The sequence below is a fragment of the Balearica regulorum genome, chromosome 4, assembly GCF_011004875.1.
Source record: "Balearica regulorum gibbericeps isolate bBalReg1 chromosome 4, bBalReg1.pri, whole genome shotgun sequence".
NCBI classification, from domain to species: domain Eukaryota; kingdom Metazoa; phylum Chordata; class Aves; order Gruiformes; family Gruidae; genus Balearica; species Balearica regulorum.
Window position 1 is genome coordinate 1,038,976 of NC_046187.1, and position 12,490 is coordinate 1,051,465.

General features: G+C 45.8%; 1 protein-coding gene across 18 annotated transcripts in view; it reads left to right on the plus strand.

The window, feature by feature from the left end:
- The window catches only part of RASSF6 (Ras association domain family member 6), a 47,744-nt gene extending 36,881 nt beyond the window's left edge, over nt 1-10,863 (plus strand). For all 18 annotated transcript variants that reach the window (XM_075750829.1, XM_075750834.1, XM_075750821.1 and 15 more), the window contains 9 exons: nt 2,505-2,583; nt 3,786-3,937; nt 5,854-5,945; nt 6,399-6,583; nt 6,967-7,068; nt 8,263-8,314; nt 9,183-9,301; nt 9,390-9,487; nt 10,250-10,863. In XM_075750829.1, coding sequence (XP_075606944.1) covers nt 2,505-2,583; nt 3,786-3,937; nt 5,854-5,945; nt 6,399-6,583; nt 6,967-7,068; nt 8,263-8,314; nt 9,183-9,301; nt 9,390-9,487; nt 10,250-10,325 — 955 coding nt within the window. In that variant the 3' untranslated portion in view covers nt 10,326-10,863. The remainder of the gene's footprint in view (nt 1-2,504; nt 2,584-3,785; nt 3,938-5,853; nt 5,946-6,398; nt 6,584-6,966; nt 7,069-8,262; nt 8,315-9,182; nt 9,302-9,389; nt 9,488-10,249) is intronic.
- Nucleotides 10,864-12,490: the final 1,627 nt, after the last annotated feature.

Consider the following 12,490-nt stretch of genomic DNA (forward strand, 5'->3'; position numbering starts at 1 on the left):
TCTTAGGTGATATCCCCTGAGCAACACTGACTTTTTTATTTTTTTAAGTTATGCAGTCAGCTGCGCAGCCATGTAAACAGTCAGTGTGGGTAAATAGTGTCACAATCTGATCAGACTCAGGGGGAGATGGTATGAAATCATATTCATTTCACACCTGAAAATATCCTTCTGAAGTGCTTTGCAGTGATCTTGTTCCTAGGGGAGAGATCACTCTTAGGTTTGTCGTCTCTGATAAGGGTGCCAGTGTCACCGTTGGTCATGTCCTCGTGTTCTGGGACGTGGCTCTGCTGTGACTGTTAGAGGAAAACAAAGGTTAAAAGTTCTGCCAAAACTATTCATACGAATGATTCCGATGCCCCAAGGCTGTACTATAACATTGCCTTCTAAATATATCTCTCGCAGAAGGTGGTGTGTAATACTTTCCGGGTAGCCTTGGTCCATGTATTCCTGCACTTCTGGCATTATTTCTTTGATGGTCTTGGTGATCTCTGACTGTTGAAATATTAAAATGTAATTTCTACTGAGCGTCGTTGCCATGTGTGAATTGGTCTTCAGTGACGGTGATAGAAGTTAACTCTTGGTTCTGGTTTTGGGGTGGGTGTTTTGTTTCTTAAAGTTGATGTAGGAATTGTTGTAGTACTTCTGATGGTATGTGGGTATTGAATAGTTTCCGTAGGTCTCTGTGGAACTTCCTGTGAAAAGAGTTTCCAAATGCTGTCTGTTTTGCCTGTGGTTCACCTGTTATGATATCTCATACTAGAAAACAAATAGACGTTATTTGGAAACAAACTTGGTGTCTTTGCTCACCACTGCAAGACAGTACATTAAACTGTCTTGATTGTTATTCATCTTCTTAGGTGCTTCAAGACCGTCCCTGAGGAAGGTTTCAGAGGCTTCCATGCAATTGTTTCTCATGCTTAGCTATCTCTGCTGGTGGAAACGGCTTTCTTGGATTAGTCTTTGCTGTTTAATTGGTGTGGGGAAGAGGGTTTCATTATTGATAGTCCTGAAATGTGTGTTGCTTAATTCTGGCTTTTTTGGTCCTCCTTAGCCTCAGCTGCAACTTGCTTTTTGTCTTCATGGTTCATGCCACTTATAGCTCTCCTACTCTTCTCCGGACTCTATCAACTTTGTGTCTATCCTTCTTCAAAAGTAGTGCTGAGAAGGCAGAGTACTTTGAGAAAATCTGGGCTTGAGCTGTAATTCAGGCAGCCTTGCTCTGCAGAGGATATTCCCGTGGGTATCTCCTTGTGTGGTGGTTACTTATTACACAACAGGACGGCACCTGGGACCAGCAGCTGCTAAGCAGTAACTGGAAGGTTCTTTTCGGTGCCACAGCAGTTGTCCCCCAGCCCGTGTTTGTGCAACGTGGCGTTGATCTCGCCTTACCCATTGACGAGGGCGAAGCGGGCAGCGTGGGTGATGTGAGCTGCGCACAGCACCACTGCCGTCCGCCCGGCTGGGAGCGGCGCTGGCACCGGCCGTTGCCGGAGAGCCCTGCGCTAGGGTGGCGCAGGAATGCTCTCTCTGCTCCCCCAGGCTGCTCAGGGTTTCGGGACGTTGGGTAGCCCGGTCTCTGCTGAAATTTCCCAGACTGTTTGGATAGCATGTAGTTAAAATCCAGTAGCTCAAGTTCCTTCTTCCCAGACCAAGATGGCAAAGGAGGAGGCGGCGGTGGCCCTGGCCTAGAAACTGGGATGTGCGGTAGCTCTAATTAGCTTACTTTGAAAAGACATCAAATTTGAAATGTTTTCTGAAACGCTCTTCTCCTGCAGTGTAGTGAGTTTATCAAGGATGGAGACAGGTCTAGTTATCTGGGATGGTGGTTCTTAAATACCAAGGTTGAAACATCATCAGCACCAGTGTGCCTCACGCTGCCTTCCTGACTGAATGCAGTGTTTGTTTTCAATGCACAATGTTATGTTCCTTTTTTTAATTGCAGTGTGAATTTGTGTTTGAAATCTGTGAGGATGGGCAGGCTTATAACCCTTGCTTGTTGGCAGAGGTTCTCTGTCTCCATCCTTTTTCCTTTGAGCAAAGACAGTGCAAAGCTGTTACATTTCAAGCAGAAGGAAACTGAAATGTTTTGTCTAGGCTTATTGTGGATATTTTGTAATAAGAAGAGTACTTGAAAAAATATAAAAATCCAATGGAAACCATCAGGCAGGGAAACAAATTGTAACTTAACTAAAATAATCTGCAATGTTGATGCATGGGAGTGTTGTTCCTGTTTGCTTTCCCCTTGCAACTATAACAGAAGTCCAAAGTGCAAGTTATTCTAGGGCAGTGTTATTAAAGTCATGTCAGATTGTGAGTAATTAACTTACTCTGTGTATCAGGTAATTTTACTCCTGGAAAATGATGTACTAATCATTAACAAATCTGTGCAAAGATGCAGCAAGCAACACAGATACAGGGTGTTACCCTGCTGCTTAGCAAACCTGGATTTTACAGTGACAGAGATGTTAAAAAATTTTTCTTTTTCTTGTGATCTTTTATTGTAGAGAGCAGCTCAGTTCTCTTCTGAAGACTTATAACTCTTACTATTCTGATCAAGAAAATCTGCAACTGTCGCATAGTCAGGTAAGCGTCTACATAAAAATTATACAAAAAGCACAATGTAATAGTAGGAAGAGTGCCAATGGGTGCTGATGGTTAATGCGGCTAGGCTGGGCACTGTGGATACGTGTGTGTGTGTGTTAGTATGTTGGATGGAACGTATCGCTGGAATAAAAAGGCCACAGCAAGCACTAGAGTCGAATGCTGTGGAGAGGAGCGAGCAGAAATAGGCATGTTCACACGAATGGGAGTTTCGGGTTGTTACCAGTGTGATCTCTTTGCCGTCCCATTTCTTAGCATATCACAGAAAATCATTCTCTGGGCTGACCTCTCGAGTCTCATAGCCTTAGCTGGGAGGGAGCAGTACTGCAAATATTTGTGGGGTGCAGTTTTGCCTCACCCCTTCAGCTTGAACCCCCAGCATGTAATGGTGGGACTGCTGTCGCTCGGGTCAAGCAGAGACTACTGCGCTCTGCTCAAACGTGAACCCTGAGGACCTTGGAGAAAACGCTTGTAAGCGTAGCCCCAGCAATGCATCCTCGGTGGAGAGCAGAAGGGCCTGCAGAGCTGGAGGACAGATGAATCGTGTGTCTCGTACCACAGACCCCACTTCAGAGGTCTGAACTTCCTTCTCCTTCGCAAGCTGCCTTTCTGTTGTTTTGCTGATACCAGGACCTGAAAGGACATTACAGCAATTCTGGGCAACAATGGTCTGCAAACAGGCAGTCCTCCCTTCTCTGTCCCAGCTCGTTCTGCAGTGACGGAGTTCTACGTCAGCAAGCATGGGGACCGATAACAGGTTTTGGACTGATGCAGTGCTTTGTGTCAGCAAGGATGACTTCATTAACAACTTCTTCCTCTACTACCAGCAGTTGCTCTTCCCCTTCACCACCTTCTTAGCACCTTGGTTTCAGAAGAGCTAGGCATCCAAGTAGAACACATAGGATTTGACTTGTAATTGTATGGAATTACGGACATGTTGGTTGGAAAACCTCCTGGTCAAAGTCAGGCTAATGCGGACACGAGGTCAGGTCAGCTGCAGCTTTACCTAGCTGTTTTGGGAATATCCTAAGTATGGAGATAGCACAGCCTCTCTAGGTGACCTGTGCCGGGGCTGTGTCCGCCTTGGCGATTTCACTGTGTTGCTGTTAGTTTGAGGGGAAATCACTTAAGATTACTTGATTATTATGCAGCGCTCTTTATTCGTTTTCTGTTGTTTTTCCCAGCAAGAAGATGGCAAACCATTTATTGAGGGTATCTTGTCAATATTTTGGGGAGTCCGACATCCTATCCAATTAAAAATTCAGGATGAGAAGCAGATAGCCTCTTTCATAACCTTGAAGCCAACGGAGAACGTGGGCTCATTCCCTAGTAAAAGGTAATGTATTAACCTCATAAAAGAGGCAGGCTAGTATTTCCAGATGGCTCGTGGAGGCGGCTTGAACGGATACGGCTGGTTGTGTATGCCAGATGGCCCAAAGGCTGTGGTGGTCGCTTGTGCAGCAGAACTGTGTGCCGGGTGGAACTGGTGTGGTCTTTCAACAGCTGCTGCTGGGCAGAAGGGTCCATCTTTGTTGCGTCTTTGGCTTTCAGTTTGAAAACAGTTGAGAAGGTGGAGGAGGCTGATTGGTCTATACTGACTATTTCCATGCAAGTATTGGGGAGTTCACACACATAAAAATTTACACATGCTCTCCACGTGTAGATGTACACCTAATGAAGTTGGTGTACGTTCCTGAAAGAGCTCATGTCAGTGCATGTTCTCCAGGGTGAAGCAACAGGCTGGTAGGTTAGTGCTAAGTGCTTGTCGATGGCAGGCTCCCTTCCCAGGTACCGCAGGTGTGAAACGCTGGCTTCCCAGGGCAAAGTTAAAGCCAGGGAACAAATACTGGCTTTGTGCAAAACCTGATGTTAAAACCCCTTAGAAATAGACAGACATCGGCTGCGCCTGAGCTGATAGGGCATCTCGTTTCGGAGTGCTTTGTGGTGAGCTGACTCCTGCTAGATTTGCCGTATCTTTTTAAAACTGATGTAGCTTCTTGGAGTATTTTTTTTCTGTTTTGAACACTGTTTCCCAAGCCTTGGCTGGTGAATATTGAGTTGTATCTCATGAGCTGAAGCTGAGTAATGTGTAATATGGAGGCTGAGCCAATGTTTACCCTCAGTGACTCCCTGATAAATTCTGTATTTCAGAGCTCGTTTCCTTAATTATCCATAATCTTAGGTTGCTTGTGGTACGTGTTTGAATTGCAGATTTAATTCTCCAACGTCATTGTAGCTGTGGGGTTGCAGGGACAGTCGTCTTGCCGTTGAAACCAAGGGCTGTAACCTGACGGGAGTAACAGGCAAAGAACTCGAGTCTGAGGCAAATCTGGTCCTTCGCTTACCTTGACCAGGGCTGCTGGTACGGAGTGCGTGCAGCCGGTAGGGTAGGGTCCGGTCTGGCAGTTCAAGTTACGCTTTGCCTTTTATTTCTTCCAAAACTGAAGACTACTGGAGATCTGAATCTTAAAGTAGATATTAATTCATGATCACAGAAACGTGAAGCTGCCCTGACATGCTTTAAGGTATGCAGAGCAGCTTGGCTGTTTGATCTTAAACGAACTTTTTAAATGCGTGGAACGCAACTGACATAGTTGTTTGGTGTGTTCATTGGAGCTAGTTGAATATTGTTTTGAATACATATAGGAAATGAATTTTTAATATTTTCCTACAAATTGGTTTATTCTCAGTCAGAGCAGTATCTGGCCAAAGGCTTTCTGCTAGAGCTTATGCAATGAATTACAGAAATATTGGCATAAAGGAAGTTGGGGTTTAAAACTGGCTGGATGGAATTCCCTGCTCAGTACAGAACGAGTTTGGATAGTGTGAGGGGGTAGTATAGGAATTTAATCTTTCGTGTCCTCATCTGTATAACAGACGGGATGTCCTGTGACTATTTAAACCACAGTATGTGTGTGATTGCTGTATGCCTGCCTGGTATCCCACAGGGCATTGCTATAGAATAGATCATCAGTGAGAATTATTTAACGGACATCATGGATGTTGTTCAACAGGCTCCCACTAAGATTGCATTACACTGGGGATCCCTAGTCCCACCACATTGTACTAACTCATTGTATTATGACATAAAGTAAAATTTTTGGCTTTATATGCCACATGGAATTCTGTAGTCATGTTCCATAAAGTTTTGAACAGGGATAGGAGTGTGTTACATGAAGCCTGGCTACGGGATAAATTGAAATCACTGAGTTAATGAGGAGTAATCAACTGTAAATGTGTTTGGTGTTTCAGGGGAATGACACGCTGGGGAGAATTCGATGACCTACATCATATTAGCGGGGAAACACTGAAATCTGCTGAAGAAAAGCCAAACCCTGAGCCAAGTTAGTGTCGGTGCTCTTAGGTTCGCTAAAAAGTCTCTATTCCATGACTGTGCAAAACCGATTTGACGCATTAGGCCTTCCCTACCAGCAAAGGGCAATCTCTTTCTGTCTCTGTTGAACGCCTGTGACGTGGTAGTGAAACACTGACGTGTGACTGGTTAGTGAAGACGTTGCTGTGCAGGTAACTTGTCAAACAGCAAGTGCTAACAGGCGCTGCTTTCACCAAAGAAATCATTCCCAAGAAGTGAAGAAAAGAGCAAACTGCAGCTGCTGCAGACAGCCTGTTGCTGTTCATCGTATGCCTGTGCCTCGCTCCTCTCCCACTCCTCCCACGCACCCAAAAAATAATTAAAAAAAAAAACAACCTCGACTAAAAGGGTCCTTTCCGTGGGGGTGCTGGCAAGGAGGGTAGAGCAGCTGTACAATATGCTGATGCGGTTTGATGTTGTCCAGGTTATTCATGTTATGAAAGCCACACTCTGAAGTCCAAGAGCGAGCCGGAACATGATTGTGCTACGCTGCCCAGGGCCGGCAGCAGCGTTGCGGCTGTGCGGAAGAGGACCAAGTTCCCCATGATAGCGAGGACGGAAGTAGAAACTCACAGGTTCTCAATTAACGGCCACTTCTACAACTACGAGGTAGGAATGTTTATCCTCATTTTCCATCACCTGCGGTTGGGTGCTGGACAGATAAAAAGTGCAGCATCTTCTGGACTCCCCTGCCCGCCCTTAGCCGAGAGGGGCCCTCCCCTCGAGGGCCTTGGGCTCGTCCCCGGAGGTCTGCTTTGGGGTCTGCTGCGGGAGGTGGGCTCCAGGTGTGCGCGGCCACCGCACGTTGGGTTCCCCAGTGGTGCTACCTACCAGGGGTGCTCTCCACAGGACACCGCTGCCCTTTACGGCAACAGTGGCAGCGTCCCCGACAGCTTGCTTTGTCCCAGAGCTCTGCTGGTTTCTATCCCTGTGAGTCCCAGCCACAGAGTACCGCAGTCCTCATGCCCTTTTGCTGTTCTCTTTGTTCCTAGACGTCGGTTTTTACCCCAGCTTTTGGATCAGAAACCAAAATAAGAATAAACAGTCAGATGAGAACGAGACAAGTAATAGAACAATTGCTTCGCAAGTTTAAGGTAACTCTGCGTGTTTGCAGAAGCAAGTGGAGCCACGTTCTGGAAATGTTAATGTGAGCGTGTCACACGGGAGCTGCCTGAAAGGCAGGAAGTACCTGGGAGGGGATAGTGCATAAACAGAGCACAAAAAACCACACGGGCTGTTTTTAAGGAATGGGTTGGGTTTGTTTTACAAATGTCTTGCTGCCGTTTGAGTCTAGAAAAGCTATATTGGGTGTAGAGTGTGCGGTGAAGGAAGAACTACAGAACTGCTGCTCTATGAACTCACACAGGAGGGAAAAGGCGGCCGCACTTGGAGCATTTCCCAGCACAGATAAAGGATGTTTGTTTAGTGGACGTGGACGTGCTTCCCTCTGCTGTCGGGCGCTGGAATGGTATTGCGCTTAAAACCGGCGGGAGTGTCTGGGAGATGCGTTCTGTTAGATCCAGACGCACAGAAAACTCAGAAAGAGTTAGAACTAGTGCTCAGGATCAGTGCCACATTGTTTGAAACAACAAGTTTTTTGGGTTTTTTCCTTTGGGATTGCTTTGGTACCATTAACAAGATGATAGTCGGTCAGAAATACGTGCCGTAGGTTACTCCAATACTTTTATCTACCTTCTTAGCATGCAATTTTTGATCATTCAACTTGTCTAGACACTTTGCTATTGCAGAATTACTTTATACTGTTAGTAAGACTTGTAGTGTAATACTAAAAGGGGAAGTTGACTTTATGAATAATGACATGAGGAATGTAATTACAGAGCAGGTGGTGAAGTTATAGAGAATAAATTGGAAAACAAGTGTTGAAAAGGACTGCTATTTTCTGAACGTGGTTGTGTGGACAAGTGGACAGGAAGAGATGACGGGTTCACCCTAATTGCGGTAATACTCTTGGGACATCTGCGGGTCACCTGAAAAGGAAGTTGTATGAAGTAGTTAAGGGTGCTCCAAGGAAACAGGAAGGATCTGGTGTGGCCAAAGACGGTAGGGTAGTGACTGGGGCGATACGGAAGCGTGAGCAGCCCTGAGGTGGCAGCACGGCTTTCAGTCTTAGCTAAATCTGGTATCTCTGAACCTTTCCACAGATGGGATCCCAGTCCCAGACTTGGATCTAATTATCTGAGTGGAGAAGCACAGAGAATATCTGCTGACAGTGAAATGTGCAGAGTGTATCAGCCAGCCTGAACAGACTTTTTTTGTGTGTTTAACAGATAGAAAACAGCCCACACGAATTTGCGCTTTATATTATCCATGCATCCGGAGGTAAGCCCGACACTGCTGCGTGACTGCTTCATCTTAATGATCCTCCGTGCATCTGCGTGGGCCGCTTAACTTGGAGCGACAGGATTCATCACGGGAGGCTGTCCTGGGCTGGGCAGCGTGGGTGTGGCGTGGCGTTTCGGCCTTTCCGGAAGCCCTTAGCCACGTGCGGTCCTCTGGAGCAGAGCAAAACCTGCGTAACTGTGTTCTGGGGGCTTTCCGCGTGCTGCCAGTATGGCCGGTGCAGCTAAGCAGGCCTTGGTTTTTTTCTCTATGAAAGGTGGTGTTTAAGATTTTGTTCTGCTCTAGCTTTTGTTTGGCCGCTGCAGCCGTGGGATGCCAGGCTCCTGCTGGCGCTGTTCTGGGAGGTTTTAATTGATGGCGTTGGATGGTAGTCCTGGATCACTTAGAAGTAGTCATTTGTCAGTGGAACATATTTACTTCCACAACACAGTTCATTTGTTCAGGAAAAAGGAAATTTGATCTTTATTAAAAGGAACACCTGAAGGAATGGGAGAAAGAACTGATGGGCATGTGCCTTAAATGTCAAAATAGGAAATTGAAACCATGTTTGAAAATTGTGGAATAAATTTTTGTTTTAGGGAGTCATGGTCAAGCTGATGGGGCTGATGGGATCGGTCTCTTAAACACTTAGTCGGCTACCTAAGTTGCAACGCCTTGGTGTGGCATCTACCAATCTCTCTCAAAATGCATAGTCTATGTTAGGTGCCACATCCTCCTGCAAATGTGTTAGACATATTGGGTATCTAATAATTGTTGCCAGTCAAATACAGGATCTTTGTCAAGAAAAGTTCTTTGTAAAAGGACTGTTTTATGTTCTGTGCCTCATGACATTTCTTGTAAATCCCAGAAAAGAAGCAGCTGAGGAGCGGAGACGTTCCCTTACTGCACAGACTCTTGCAGGGGCCCTCGGAGAAGGTTGCCAGATTTTTTCTCATGGACAGGGACGTGGAAGAGATTAGCAGTGATGTATGTATACTGTCAGTTCTAATAGTTGACAGTATTTTTCCCAGTTAGCTTAGTTACTAATGGGCGTTTGTTGTCACCTGTTTGGTAGGTTGCTCAGTATATTCAATTTCATCTTCCCTTTCTGGAATCGATTCTGCACAGAATAAATGAGGAAGAACAACAGGAGATTCAACAGACAATTGCAAGGTGAGTAGGAGTAAAAGGAGTGGAGTCACTCTGAGTCCAGGAGAATGTTGACAGTTATGGGTCGGCTCAAGAGGTGAATGCGTTCATGTAGCGGAGCGCAGGTAGAGCACTGTGCTGTGACTACTGAAGTGAAACGTGGCGGGATTTAGAATCCTTTCTCTATCCTCCAAACCCAGACGACCTGTTGCCATTAAATATTCCATAATCAATTGTGACTGCATACACATGGGTGGATCTCTGCAGAAAATTCGGACCCTCAGGGTCACTTCTGTTGACTTAGTTGTGTGAGCCTTAGACTGGTTCCTCAGCTGCTTCTCGATGCTTTGTCTGTGCTTGGAAGTATAAATGCAGTACGTACTGTGGTACGATTTAGGTAGCATAGCCTTTAAGGTAGATGAGTGCCAAATTCTTAATGTCCCTTCAGAACTTTACTGCCTATAAATGGCGTGAGTTCCTCTCACAGGTACAAGACAGAAACACACTGGTATTTCTGAACGATTATATGAGTCCTGAGGTCCAAAGTAAGAAGAGCCTATACCAGCTGTGGATTTGTTAGCAAATGATGCACTGATAATCACTTTGAATTGAAGAGGCCAGGAAACATAAAGAAAAAAATAAATTGCAATTGCCACTTTCTATCAGAAAAGCTTTCCTTGAAGAAATTTTCAGCCATTCAACTAGCACGTTAGAATCGGCCTTGAAGTTTTGCAGGATTGTGTTAATTCAATGCATGCTATCTCTGTCTCTCTCTCCCCATCTCAGGTACCTAAAAGAGAAGAGTATGATACGCCAGCACCTTCAGAGCCGAACTGTTAGGAAAACAGAGACTGCCGTTTGATGTGAACGGCCCGTTGCAAAGAGCCCACGTGCCGCCTTTGCCGAAGCAAAGCCAGTACGCTTGCTTGAATGTGCCATGGCTGAAGAGCACTTAAAGCACAGGCGTGTTCCAAGTGCTGAAGTTTCTCTTGCTAGTTACGCAACCGAAACTGAACCCCCTCCTCTACAGCTCCGGAATACGAGTTGGGAACCACCTAACAAGATGCACTAGATTGCCCCAAAAGGCAGAGGTTGAATCTAGCTTGAAACTGAAGTTGGGGGGGGGGGGGAAATCTCTTGAAAAGCACAAGGCTTTAAACCCTACTACTTTACAAACCATTATCAAAAGTCTAGGATATCAGAAAAATATTGCAATAACCAATGTATTAATTGTACAGAAAATAGGAAAGTTAAGTATATGGTTTTCTTTCTATTACAGAAATGTTGAATTACATTACAGGGAAGCTTTTCAGTACTGATAAATGTCAAAAGTTAATTTATCTAAGATTGCAGTTAGGCTTCTCTATTATCTTAAACAAAAACAAAAAATCAACAGCAAACGAACCAAACTAAAAAACCCACCCCACCCTACCTGTGCAAGAGAGACCTGAAATCCCCCCGGCTTCAGACTGGTAGATGCCTAACTTGCTTAAGCTTTGAGCTACAGTTAGAAAAATCTAAATGGAAACCCTCCCCCTTCATAGCTACTCAGCTCTTAAACGTAAGAGGGCATTTTTCTGTGAAACACCTCTTGAACTGCAAAGTCAGAACTCTCACTGAATGCTGTTCTGTCTGCTCAACGGGGTCCTGGAAGGCACCTCAGCGTTTTGTGGTGGTGTTGAAACAAAGCACTCGGTGTTCCTTCCCGCGTTGTGTATCTGAAGGAGGGGAGGCGAGAGGCAGGACGTTGCTGCTGTGCCGGGCTGGGTCGGCAGCCTGCCCGCAGATGCGCTTGGGTACAGTCTGGCCCCAGCGCAGCAGCTCTCTGCTCCCCTCTGCTTGAGTCTTGCTGAATGTTAAAGCTGAAATTGTAGAGATGTAAATAAAGTCTAATTGTGCACAATGAACTGCCCTCCTGTGCTAGCTTGGCTTTTTCACAGGGCATCTGTTTTGCCTCAGTTGCCTTGGGCTTACGCAGGTAAACACTGTGAGAGGGAGGAAACGGATATGCAGAAAATGATTCTTAGAAATCATGTGGAATAAATCAAATGTGAAAACCTTTATGCTGCCTGAGATGATGTTACTGGGATGGTAATTTAAAAATGAGAAGTCTGTGATAATTGAAGCTATTGTGGTTGGGGGGAGGGGTTTGTTTTAATATACCATCTATTATAATCCTGCCCAGGAAAATAATTATGGGCAAGGGAGCACAGAGAAGAGAAATAAGTACAGTAATTTGGCAGTTAAGATGCATGGTATGAACTGAGAGCTGCGGTAGAGGTGCAAAGCGACAGAAGTATGCCCTAAGCGTCGCTGAAACCTCCTTAGGGACCCATTTGCTCCCTGTTAGCCAAGCTTTAAGAGCCAGGGAGCTCACCCGAAAACATCCCAGTTCTGCTTGCAAGGTAAGGTCACACGTCAGTGGAATCTCAAGCGGAGTCGAGTTCCCAGCCAGGCCCGAGCAGGAGTTGGCAGTTTCAGCCACGTCACGGACGGCGTTTCCCTTTCCTGCGAGGTCAGGAATGGGCCCAGCACGGGCTGGCTCTGTGAAGCGCCTCGAAATGGTGCTGCTGTCAGAACAGAACAAGGCTCTTGGTCGGGATTTCTGGCTTTGTTCCGACTGAACCGCTCTAAGGAGCAACTCAAAGCCATTTGCCAAGGGATAGTCAGAGCTCAAAGGGATGAGCAGGCAAAGAGGTGAGGCTGCACTCATGAGAAAAGGGCGAGGGCTGCAGCTTCCTCTGTCTGCGCTGCCGCACCCCTTCCACGCAGGAAAAGTATTTCAGTATTTCTTAGGCTATTCCTGATACGCATTCTGTTCCATCAATGTTAGCGTAGTTGGATGAAGGTGCAGTCTGAAAAGAGTGGAATATGAAACATTCATCATTCCCTGCTCTGAGACCGAAAGCAATATTAATGTCCAGACAGTGCGGAACAGAAAAGCGTTCCCAAGCAGCTTTTCCCATGCTCTGTGTGTGTATGTACACAACTCCTCAATGCAGCTGTTCTCACTGCCCCCTGATGGTA